Source organism: Hippopotamus amphibius, chromosome 5 (assembly GCF_030028045.1).
Source record: "Hippopotamus amphibius kiboko isolate mHipAmp2 chromosome 5, mHipAmp2.hap2, whole genome shotgun sequence".
NCBI lineage: Eukaryota > Metazoa > Chordata > Mammalia > Artiodactyla > Hippopotamidae > Hippopotamus > Hippopotamus amphibius.
In genome coordinates, this window is record NC_080190.1 from 34504793 (window position 1) to 34517601 (window position 12809).

The 12809-nt window shown below is 40.3% G+C and overlaps 1 protein-coding gene across 2 annotated transcripts in view; it reads right to left on the reverse strand.

Annotated features, from left to right (window-relative positions):
* TBC1D12 (TBC1 domain family member 12) overlaps positions 1-6958 on the reverse strand; it is a 90473-nt gene extending 83515 nt beyond the window's left edge. The window contains exon 1 of one of the 2 annotated variants that reach the window (XM_057735198.1): positions 5826-6957. In XM_057735198.1, the coding sequence (XP_057591181.1) occupies positions 5826-6769 (944 nt within the window). In that variant the 5' untranslated portion in view covers positions 6770-6957. Of the gene's footprint in view, positions 1-5825 lie in introns of both variants that reach the window. The other variant, XM_057735199.1, reaches the window with a different exon arrangement.
* Positions 6959-12809: the final 5851 nt, after the last annotated feature.

The following is a 12809-nucleotide window of genomic DNA, read 5'->3' on the forward strand; positions in this document are numbered from 1 at the left end:
GTCTACAACAGTGAGTGCAAGAGAATTGTGCAGTAGAACAGTATATAGGAGCTAAAAAGGACTCTGAATCTCCTAATTTCACAGATGAGGAAACTAAAGTCTAGAAATTTGGTGATTTGTCCAAGATCACATAATTACTTACTGGTAGAAGAAAAGAAAGTACCCAGGACAAAAGCCAAGTTTTTTATTTCTCCATATAATAGCATTTTCACTATACCAAAAGCTACGTTTTTGTTCATAAACTTCTCATAATTCATAGGAATCAACGTATTATCTTCAAACCCTAGGAATCAGATCTATGTCTAGTTCTGGTTTTTTTTAAATTAATTATCTGACTCTGGGCAAATGACTGTAAAACAAAAATAAACCCTACCCTTCCTAAATCACAGGAATATTTCAAGAATTAAAAAAAAACATACAGTCAGTGGGAAGTTGTTGTATAATAAAGGGAGTCCAACTCGAGGATGGAAGATGCCTTAGAGGACTGGGGCAGGGAGGGTAGGGGGGACTCGAGGGGGGGGAGTCAAGGAAGGGAGGGAATACGGGGATATGTGTATAAAAACAGATGATTGAACCTGGTGTACCCCCAAAAAAATTAAAAAAAAAATAAAAAAAAAAAACATACAGGAAACACATATGAAATTTTTGGAAAGATATGAAATTATGTTCAATTAAGATACACTTTTAGATTTTTTTTCTAGAGGCAAATAGGTACTGGTTGTTAAATCTAGTAAATGTTACTCCAAATAGTCTAAACTGAAAAGCTTTAAAAACCACTGCTCTAGATCACCTGAAGAACAACTCATTACCACGTCTAACTCATTTCTAATATTAAATTAATGTCACCTTACTAGGTGATGGCTAGCAAATAAAAGTTGTGACAAATGTACCACAGTTATGTGATGCTGCCAACGGGAGAATAAGGTGAGGGGTATACCAGAACTCTCTGTAGTACTTTTGCAACTTTTCTGTAAATATAAAACTATTCTTAAAAAGTATTTTAAAGAATAAGAAGTAAATCTCTATGCCCATTTTGAATAGTTCAGAAAATTTCTACGAAACAAGTTAACTCCAAGTTAATATTAGAATAATAGTCTGCTTTACTTATTGGGGCTTAATGTTAAAATGTTAATTTAGTTTAGCACTTCAAAATAATATGTTTGGCTTAAACATATTATTAAAATTAAAATTATCTGAGTCCCACAAAAATTGGAGTTTCCCAGTACTTTCTACCTCATTTATATACAGATGATCACATCTCTAACCATGAAGTCCTTGAACCAACGCTGGATTTTCAATTGTTTTGTATAGATATCTAGTGTTTTGTGGTTGGTCGGCTGTTTTTTTTAAGAAAATACTGGATCTGAGGGGAAAAAGGGTCAGACATGGGAAAGATACAAAAGACTCTTCAGCCACTAGCTCCCCAATCTAATATTATAATGGGTAGCTTCACAACACTAAAATCCTAAAAGACTCTTATTTTTATTCTAGAGCAACTAATTACACATTCTTTTCAGCTTTTCTAAAATTTTAAACATTGTAATTATATTAACATATAGTTATTAACATATAAGTAATGTCCAAAAGAGGTTCAGTAGTGACATAAATGGATATTTTGCCTTTATTTTTACAGTCTCTTGTAGTAACAAAAATTTAATGTTTAGAGCAAGATATTTCTTCATTCTCCCTATAAATAATCATACCACACCTGTTTTAAAAAACTGCTTTCTTTGGGGAGCTATAAAAAAAATATTTAATAAAATTTATAAGTTTGATATTTTGCCTTTTCTTTACTGAGGTGTTAAAGAAGCGAGTTTTTGAGAAACTGGTCTTGAAACTGTAGCTTTTATTTTAATTGGCTGGGAAGAATACACACTGTGGAACAAATAAGGGAGCCCTATCTGACAGAGGTCAATGATGGCTCAGTCAGGTGAATAATGATTTCATCAACTAGTGTTCATCAGCTAAATTCTGAGTAGGAGAGAAATTTTTGCTGTTTCTGAGAACCTTAAATTAAGAAAAATTATAACTTAGAAATTTTTAATTCTCAATGTCATAACAAAAAGAATATATATTCTCAACAATTTTCATACTGGGGAGATTGGAGACTGCCAATATATGAGACAAAATCACTAAATGAGCCTTTCTAGTCTTCCCTGTTCAGCTACCCATAATAAAAAGAGCTCTGTGAAAATAACTTTGTGCAACAACGTTTAGGAAGTTTCAGAGTTGATATCACAGGGAAAGCTACATGAATCTCTATGTTTCAGAATCTATAATATCAATCTATAAAGATCTATATAGATTCCAGCATCTATAAAGTCTATCTTTTCCAATAGAAGAAAAAAAATCTTCAGTATTTTTCCGCCTACCTTAGCTATGCCCTTTTAAGCCACTAAATTCTTATGATTTACCATGAAAATTTTGTAAAAAACTATCAATGCTCCCAGGAGACACAGACAGATATGTGTGTGTTTCTAAACAACAGTAACTCTGCCAGTGCAATCCAAACAACCCTCAAAAGTATTAAATGGCTTTTAAAAATTTTTTTATTTTACATTGGAATATAGTTGATTAACAATGTTGTATTAGTTTCAGGTGTACAGTAAAGTGATTCAGTTATACATATACATGTATGTATTCTTTCCTAACTCTTTTCCCATTTAGATTATTACAGAATATTGAGCAGATTTCCCTGTGCTATACAGTAGGTCCTTGCTGGTTATCTATTTTAAAGATAGCAGTGTGTACATGTCAATCCCAAACTCCCAATCTATTTATTTAAATGGCTTTTAAAAATACATCTATTAAGGGTGTATCAACTTAAAAAATAAACCACTCTAGTTTGAAAACAATTAAGACATGAATTTACTTAAAGGATACATTAAAATGGTTTAAAGCTACTTCACATTCAAAACAGAGTCATAAACAGATCCTTGAGAAACAAAGGCTAGCCTGGAAACATAAGAGATTTGTTTTTTACCTTTCATCATCTTCTCACTGCTAAGTTGGTGATACTGGCACTAGTGATACTCACCTAGCATTTCAAAACTTTTATAGACAGGAAAGGGCCAAGGATCTAACAGAATATTACTTCTAGGGCTCCCATAATCAAGTAACCATAAACACCGAGAGATGCCCATGTGAAGCTGAGGCAAGCCCCCAACAGGGACTGAACTAGAACTCACCTCATTTAGAAGGGAGGGCAAGTGGAGATGATGAGAGTGGTCCCATCCTGGACCAAATTCCTTTTTCTCCTATACGATTTCTACCCTACTCAATGAAGCTCCTGTCACTGATGTGTCTTGATTGAACATATTTTTTTAGTTAATAGATACACTGCTATAAAATGGTTCCCTCTCTTCACTTGCAAAAGGTTAAAATAAACAAGAAACCTTTCTTTCAAAGTATTTCTGTTATAGATTTTTTGCCCAGTTAAGAGAAAGAGAGGAAGTGGAGAGGAAAATGGGAAAGACGGAGATAATCAGGTGGGAAAGAGAAGAGTCACAGGTAAACAGAAGTTACAATCGAGTTCCTGGACTGAAAATCAGAAATCCTGGTTTCTAACCCCAGCTCTGCCATTAACTAACTAAACTACTTTCTTTAGACAGTGGGATTCCTCACCAAAAAAAGAAGCGGGGAAAGGGGCTGCACCAAGAACAGGAATACATCCTAGAACAAGATATCCCCAAGGGAAGGCCTCACCTGGGCTTCAGAATTGAGAATGACAACTGTGCACAGGAAGAAAAAACACTCTTAGGTTGTAGGGACAAGGGAAATTTCTGATTATTCTGTTTGGGGATGGAAGATTTGTTCAAAATTACACTACCTAGAGAAGAGTAAAGAGGGAGAGTCCATGAAAGTTGTCACTTCAACACAGTCTGAATGGGATTCTTCATACTAGCTCTAGGTATTGTAGATTCAGAAACAAACATCATAGCCTCTGCTTTTAAGGTGTTCAGAATCCAGTTAAGGTTTTGATTAAATGCTAAGAGAAAAACTGCCTCTGTCTGATTCTGCTCTTTCCCAAGAAAGTTATATGAAGGAAGCAATGATGCTTAGAATCTTGACATTCAGATATCAAAAATGAAGCCTGGAGAAATTAACTTCATGAGATCTTAAGTTTACTGATTTCCTACCCAGTGCTCTAATACACATGAAAAGTGTATCATATAAATGTCAAGTACCCATGCTAAATAAAATCCCATTAGTCTACAGGTTAAAGAAATTTTCTAAATTATATAAAAATTCCTGCCTACTGTCAATAATATGAAAGCCACTTATAATAGATTTGCCTTGTTATTGTTCAAATATTGCAATACACATACAATGCATCTGTCTTCAAACTTAATCCCCACTAGCCTGCACTCCACCTCCCAGTCAGGGAGCATTGCTCAAACCATCTCTATTCCCAATGGGTGGCACAGAACAAGTACTCAGGGTACACTGCTTGAATTAGCGCTCTCCAAAGCCCCTTTCAGATCTAAAACTGCCTGATACCCGACATCAAAACATGACCAATAAACACACAAAGGTTCCACAAGGTCACAAGTAAAAAAACTTAACACACCTTAAAAGCTTTTAAAATACTGCCACTACAAGCTTTAAGTATGTGTTTCCAATTGTAGGCGCAAATACAGATCTCACTACTATATGTGTTGTACTATGAGTAACACACAACTAGGATTTCCCAATCTTGATTCCAACAACTTAATAATTTATTTGTAAATTTATACAAGCAGGAAAAATAAAACTTAATAAAATACAAAAAGGAGTAAGAAATATTAATCTCAATCAGAAAATTGTGCCTGTGTGTCTAGAAATGTGCACACTAACTATATAATCCTCTAAAACTTGAGCCACATTACTTGTTTCTTTTATTTCTGATTTTTCTCAAGATCCCTAAAAAGGGAACAAAAACGCAAGAGAAAGAAGTTGGAAAGGGAGGGTTTTACGAGTTGGGAATACGTTCCTGTTTTCCTAGAGACTTAAAAAAAAAAAAAAGCGTGTCAAAATCTGACTCAAAGAAAATTCCGTTTTCATTAATGTACATTAAGATGAGTATTTTCTAACGACATATTATCCCCATCAAAGTCCCACTCTGAAACCTGCAGTGTTCAGCACCATAATATAATTTCAAGAAGAGCAGGTCAAATCACACATACAACATCATAAAAAATTAAAAACAAGTCGCTGAAAAAAAACTGGGGCCTATCTGGCAAAAGTAGAGAAGAGGGATTTTCTAGATAAAGCGCCACAGTAATTTGGCTTTTTAAAGGCTCAGATCCAATTCTAAACACCAAGTGACGGCATTTTAATAAAGGCCGCTGAAACAAGCTGTTAAACGCTATGAAACACAACCACTTCTAATTTCAAGAATTCCCAAACTACTTGAATGGGTTTAAACTCCATGCAAAGAGCTCTGCAAAATGACTTCCCTTTCTCTTTCACAACCGCACCCTTACACACACCCCGCACCGCACCGCCACCCGCCCCTAATCCTTTGTAACATATGGGGACGAAGAAGGGTGTCTTTTTCCGCAAGAGCGAAGCTGCAGGTAAGGCACTAGCACACTGGCCTGAATACACAGAAACCAGGTGTGAACGGCAGGTAGAGCTTCCAGCGGACCGAGGAACAGGAAGATTGGCTCCCCGCGCTCACAACTTCTCCGACACACAAAGCAGACCTAGTTCCTCTTCCCCCGGTGAAAAATCAAAGCTCCATCCGGACTCCAGCGAGAGCCGTCCGGAGGCGGCCCCCACGCCGCTCTCCGCCAGCTCCCGGCCCCGAGCCCGCCCCGAATCCGCCGTAGTCAGCGCTGTACCTGGCGAAGAAGTCGGCGAAGCCGCCGCTCCGGCGAGCCCGGGCCGAGGTCCCCGCGGGGCCCTGCTCCGCGGCAGGCGAGGGCGCCGGCGGCCCCGACGGCGGCAGGTGGTCGCGGGCGCTCTGGCGGCGGCTCACCTCGAACGTGTTCCGAGAGTTCAAAGGAAAGTCGGAGAAACCGAGGCGCGGCGCGGCGCCGGCGCCCCGGCTAGTCCTCTCGGCCGAGGGGACCGGCGACGCGCCCTCCTCGGGACCCCCGGCGCCGGCTCCTGGCTGCTCCAAGTCCTCGCTGCCGCTGCCGTCGCCGGCCGGGCTGCCCCCCGAGCCGCTGCCCGCGCCCTCGGGCTCCTTGGCGTCCGCCGCCGCCAGGCAGCAGCTCCGCAGCGGGTCCTCGAGCGGCGCGGCCCAGTCGGACCGGCTGCCCGCGCCGTCCGCGCCCCCGTCGCCAGGCCCCTCCGGGAGGAGGCGGCGGTGGTGCGGCTCCCGGCCGCCGGCGCGGGCCAGGTCGCGACAGTCCGGGCCCGGCAGAAAGCCCGAGTCCCCGTTGGTCATGCCTCCGTGCCGCGCCGCGCGGGCATCCGCCGCCTCCGCGCCGCGGTGCTTGGAGCCCGCGTCCGGCGGGCAGGCGTCCGGGCGCAGCGGGGCTGCCGAGGGCGACGGAACGCCGGGCAGGCCGGCGGAGAGCGGGCAGTAGCACAGCCCGGGCTCCAGCTGCCCCCCGGCCGCCGCGAGATAACGCCGAAGCAGCTGCTGAGGCACCGGCTTTTCCTCCTCCTCCTCTTCCTCCTCCTCCTCCTCCGGAGTCTCCACAGCGCCGACGCCTCCGCCAAAGCCTCCCGTGGCCCGGATCATCTTCCCGTCCAGGCCCGTGGGCTCGGGCGCCGGCACAGGGAGCAACTTGCGGTTTCTTCCCGAGCAGGCTCCGGCATCCTCCGGACCCACCATCTGGGGCCGGGAGAGCGCCGCCTCAGGAGGCGGCGGAAGCTCCCCGCCGCAGGCTTGGCCGGGGAAGAGCCCTGAGCGCTGGGGCCGCAGCGGCTATCGCCGCAGCGTTCCCAGACCCACCCCTCCCTCCCGGGAATTCGGGCAGTTGCGGGAGGGCGGGCACGCGCCTGGGCTCGCGCACGCGCAAAAGCCAGACCGGTCAAGCCCGGACCTGGCGATTCCGCGAACCATAGAGACGGTAGCTAGAGAGACCCGCTCCGTGACACCCTGACTGCCAATCTGGGATCCGCCGTGTGGATGGTGGAGGTTGGTTGGCCCACTCCGAATATGACGGTCGTTACAGAAGTACAGGTATGGCTCGCTTAGCAAAAATTCACTTGACGTATTTAATTTATGGGAGTTGAGTACAGGATGTTAGGTGTAAGTCCTTCCAGCTGTAGTTGGTCACCGGTCGACTATACGCTTTTATATCCACCGCTCCATTGCCACAATTTAGGATTTCTTGCCTCAACATTCTTCCTTCTCCACTTCATCTTCCCCAATACTATCAAAGTTATCTTTCTTATCTAGGACCACGTTTTATCACATCGCTCTCTTAAAGATCACTAAAGGCGAAGGAGGAAGTAGAGTCAGGCAGAGAGCACCCCATGAAAATGGGTTAAAATGGGGTGATAACCAATGCATGGAAAAGAGGTGCAGAAATTACAAGATAACTGATCAGACTGAAGAGGGAGGAACCAGCCAATTAATACAAAGTTCTTGAGACTGAAACTGACGTGGTTTGAAGAAATCGGGATTTGAATTGGAAATAACTTGATTAATAGGAGAAATATATCTGATAAAGTGAGAACATGCGGGTTAAGTAAGAACATCCAGCATATAGAGTTCTAAAGCTTGGCTTTATGGCTTCCGTTTAGAGACGCAGATTGAAGAGTTATCTGCATAATGCAACTAGGTGAGTCAGGAGTAACATCCTCTAGGAAGAAAGATGAAGGATGGGGGTGGGGCAGAGACTCAAAGGTGTCGCTATTTCAGGACAGACAAATAAGTTGTATTGCAAGGGATTAAATAAGCACTAGTTGTGGATAAAATGAACTGGCAAATACAGACCACTCATTCTAGAAGTATGTCAGTGAAAGGACAGCAGTAGGAGAATGGAGACTCAGAGGAAGCAGCATTGTCAAGCCTTTAAAATATATACACACACAAGAGTGTATATAACCTATATATGAGTAATAAAATGTGTAAATAAAATGGGCATCCATGAACCTAGCACCCAGTTTAAGGAACGTCGTGTCTTATAATGAGCATTTTTCAAGGCCCCAAGTAAAGACTAAGTTGCAAGGGCATAGTTAGCAATACATTTATTATCAATATCTTTCAGAAGAAGAAATGACCTCCAAGACACAGGTGGAAAAGTTAACATAGGAAGAGAGAAAATATTGGCAATTCATATACCTGACAAGGGTCTAGTATTCAGAATATATAAGGAACTCAACTACAAGAAGACAAAGAATCCAATTTAAAAATGAGTAAAGGACTTGAACAGACATTTCTCCAAAGAAGATATGCTAATAGCTGTTAATAAGCATATGAAATGATGCTTAACATAATTAATCACTAGGAAAATGAAAATCAAAACCTAAGTGAGATAGCACTCACACCCACTATGATGACTGTAATCAAAAGAGTAGAAAATAACAGGTGTTGGAAAGCATGTGGAGAAAGTGGAACCCTCACACATTGCTGGTAGAAATGTAAAATGGTACAGTTGCTGTGGAAAATGTTTGGTTGTTCCTCAGTAAGTTAAACATAGAATTACCATATGACCCAGCAATTCTTCGCCTAGGTATATACCCAAAAGAATTGCAAACAGATGTTCAAACAAAAACTTGCACATGAATGTTCAGAGCCACACTATTCATAAAAACCAAAAGATGGAAGCAACCCAAATATCCATCATTAGAGGAGTCGATAAACAGAATGTGATATATATGCACAATGGACTATTAGCCATAAAAAAGGAATTAAGTACTGATACATGCTACAAAGTGGATGAATCTCAAAAACATTATGCTAAGTAAAAGAAGCCTGACACAAAAGGTCATGTATTATATAATTCCATTTATGTGAACTGTCCAGAATAGGTAAATCCATAGAGAAAGAAAACAGATTGATGATTGCCAATGGCTGGGGGAAGGGGAAAAATAGAGCAGGAATGCCTCATGGATATGGGGTTTTCTTTTGGGGGTGATGAACATGTTTTGGAATAAGATACAGGTGGTGGTTTCATGACATTGTGAATGTACTAAGTGCCACTGAATTGCACATTTTTAAATGGCTTTATTTTATGTGAATTTCACCTCAATAAAAAAATCTAAGTTAATATAGGAGATATCTAGACATAAGTATAGTCGTACAAGGTAAACATGAGGGTAGCTAAGAGAATCTAATCTCAATTTTTTGTCTTTTCAACCATTTTCCTCTCTGCCTAGAAAATTGATCCTTGTAATTTTCTTCCTGCTGTAAACCTTCCCTAACTTACCTTATTTTTTTCTAGCAACCCTTCTATTTCTCCCTCTATGAAATCATACTATTTTTAAAATCCAGTTTCTCCAAATTGTTTGTTTTATTCATCTCCTTCCGCTCCCATAATCAATAGAAGGTTTTATGAACCATAATAGCCCATACAACCCTTCTATTTTCTTAGTGCAGACTTCAAAATTGACACATTTATATCTTGTAACTTCATCTACAATAATATGTATTGCATAATAAATAATGTTCGTGGTTCTTGTTAGTGACTAGTGGTTATATTTCCCACTTTCAACAATAAAAGTTTCTGACTTATCTGATAAGTAATATCATATCCTATCTTACAAAGAAAAATATCTACTTTCAAGGTGTAGCATATCCCTTTTGTGGTCCTTAAGGGTTTGACACTAAAAACTTTTGATACCAGGGCTTCCTAGGTGGCGCAGTGGTTAAGAATCCGCCTGCCAACACAGAGATCATGGGTTCGATCCCAGCTCCAGGAAGATCCCACATGCCGCGGAGCAACTAAGCCCGTGTGCCGAAAGGAAAAAAAAAAAAAAAAAAACTTTTGATACCATATTATATTACTACAACTCAGGCATAAATAATATATCGTGGTACATTCCTATAAATCAGATGAAATCATTATGATGAGAAAGGATAGTCAATGTCTGCTGTAAAATATTAATTAACTTAGTGAAAATATGAAAAACTGTTGGTATACTTGGATTCTTACATTTCTGGGAAGTTTGACATTCAAAGAAATTCTCAAAACACATATAATTAGTCATATTCTATGTGTATGACCCAGTTCTTATTATTGAAGGGTGAAGTATGGTGCCATTATCCCATATTATTATTTTGCTACAGTTGTACTCAAGGAGAGTGCAAAGGCCTCCAAAAAAGCCTCAAAACTCCTCATATCTTTCTTTTTGTTTTTTATAAATTTATTTATTTATTTATTGTCTGCATTTGGTCTCTGTTGCTGCACGCGGGCTTTCTCTAGTTGCAGCAAGTGGGGGGCCTACTCTTCATTGCAGTGCACGGGCTTCTTATTGTGGTGGCTTCTCTTGTTGCAGAGCGTGGGCTCTAGGCATGCAGGCCCAGTAGTTGTTGCTCACTGGCTCTAGCGTGCAGGCTCAATAGTTGTGGCACATGGGCTTAGTTGCTCCGCGGCATGTGGGATCTTCCTGGACCAGGGCTCTAACCCGTGTTGCCTGCATTGGCAGGCGGACTCTCAACCGCTGTGCTACCAGGGAAATCCCTCCTCATATCTTTCTTTAATCATCAATTTTTTTCTCATTATACTAGATTTCCAAATAACATTCAAACAGCTTTACCTTCTATCATGTTAAATCACCATCATCACCACCCATATACACTTTTTCTCACCTAGCTGCACCTTAGCAGAGACATTCAGGGAGTTTTTTTTTTTAAATGCTAATGTGTGGGCCACACCCAAGACAAATTCAGTCAATATCTCTGGAGGAGGAGCCCTTACACTGATATTAAAAGCCACTCAAGTAATTCTAATTTCAGCCAAGGTTGGAAAATACTGCCTTATAGCTACAACCTTATCTCTCTGCTTCCCTGAACCAGCAAACTTCTTTAAAAAGATGTTTACACTTTGTGCACCAGGAGAGGTGATTCCCTGAGAAGGATACAATGTGGCTGAGGGTGTACAACCTCAGTCTAATCACAGAAAATCATCAGATGAACTTGAAATGTGGAAAATTCTATTTTAAAAAATTAAATGGGAGGGGACTCTATTTTTCAAAAAAAGGCAATACCATAAAAGGCAAAAAAAAGCCATGGACATGTTTGAGATTAAATAAGATTAAAACAATATGCCAATTACATGAAATACCTGCCCCTAAACTGGATTTTGTATTAGGTAGAGAAAAGGAAAACATTCTGGGAAGGACTTTATTAGATCAGCTAAAACAATTGTCATAAGCACAATGGATTAAATAAAGGTGTCAATGTAAAATTTTATATTTATAATTAATAATTGCTATATTTTATAAGAAAATATTTGTACTCTTAGAAAATATACACTGGAGTATTTAGGATAAAAGGCCATAATATATGACATTTATCCTCAAGTGATTTAGAAAAAAAAGTTATGCACACACACACTTACACACAGAACAAGGGATAAAGTAAATGGGATAAAATGTTAACTGTGGGATAAACAACAAGGTCCTACTGCATAGCATAGGGAACTATATTGAATATCCTGTGATAAACCACAATGGAAAAGAATGTGAAAAAGAATATGTATATATGTATAACTGAGTCACTTTGCTATACAGCAGAAATTAACACAACACTGTAAACTACACATCAATAAAATTTTTAAAAATATTAACAGTAGGCAAACCTGGGAAATATATGTGTTCCTTGTACTATTTTATAACATTTTATAAGTTTATGTACAAAAAATAACGTTTTAAAGATATCTCTATTTTCTCACTTCTCCACCCCCCCCGCCCCCCGCCCCGCAGATTTACTCCATTCTAGCTTCTGTCCACAATTCTTTACTCATTAATGACTTCCCTGTCACTAATTTAAGATAAAAATGTCAGTCTCCATTTTGGTTGACCTTTCAACACCATTCATTCGGTTGATCACACCCTCCATTTTGAAACACTCTTTCATCTGGCTTTCAACATTTTAAAAGAAACTCTTTTTCCTCAGTTCTCATTTCTCCATTGTTGCCATACTCTGTTAGTTTTTCTCCTACCTCTTTGGCCACTACTTCTCAGTTTCCTCAAGGGAAAAGAGAATTCTTCCTTCTTAACTGAAATTTGCTAATGGAATAATTCTGAACCCTCTTTTCTTCTTATTCAACCCCCTTTACCCTAGGCAGTCTCATGATTTAGATGATTATCTGTAAACTGAGGACTCTAGAATTTGTATCTACAGCTCCAACATTTCAATCCAAATGCCTTCTTGATATTTACATATACATATTTTTAGGCATCATACATGTAACATGACTAAAATGAGTCTCTCCTAGTTTTCTAACAGCATTCTCCATCTTAATACACATCACCACCGTCCATTCAGTTTCTCCAGATCTTATATGCCAACTGTGTACCCAATATATCTGCTTGGTGGCCTCAAAGTCACCTTGATCCCAATATGTCCAAGTTTAAACTTATAATTGCCTTCTCTAAATCTGCTCCTGTTATAATATTCCATATCTCACCAAATGACAGTACTTTAGTTGCACACACCTAAAACCCGAGTCATCCTTGATACCTCCCTCTTTCTTATCCCCTTAGCCAAGTGTAGTAGGTTGAATTGTGTTCCCCCAAAAGATATGTCCAAGTCCTAACCCCAAGTACCTGTGAATGTGACTTTATTTAGAAAAGGGTCTTTGCAGATATAATTAAGATAAGGTTCCCCAAATGAGATAATCCTGGATTAGACATACTCCCTCTCCTCACAGAGCTAATAAATAGGTGTGATGGGTGTCCTTATAAAAGAAAAAAGAGGA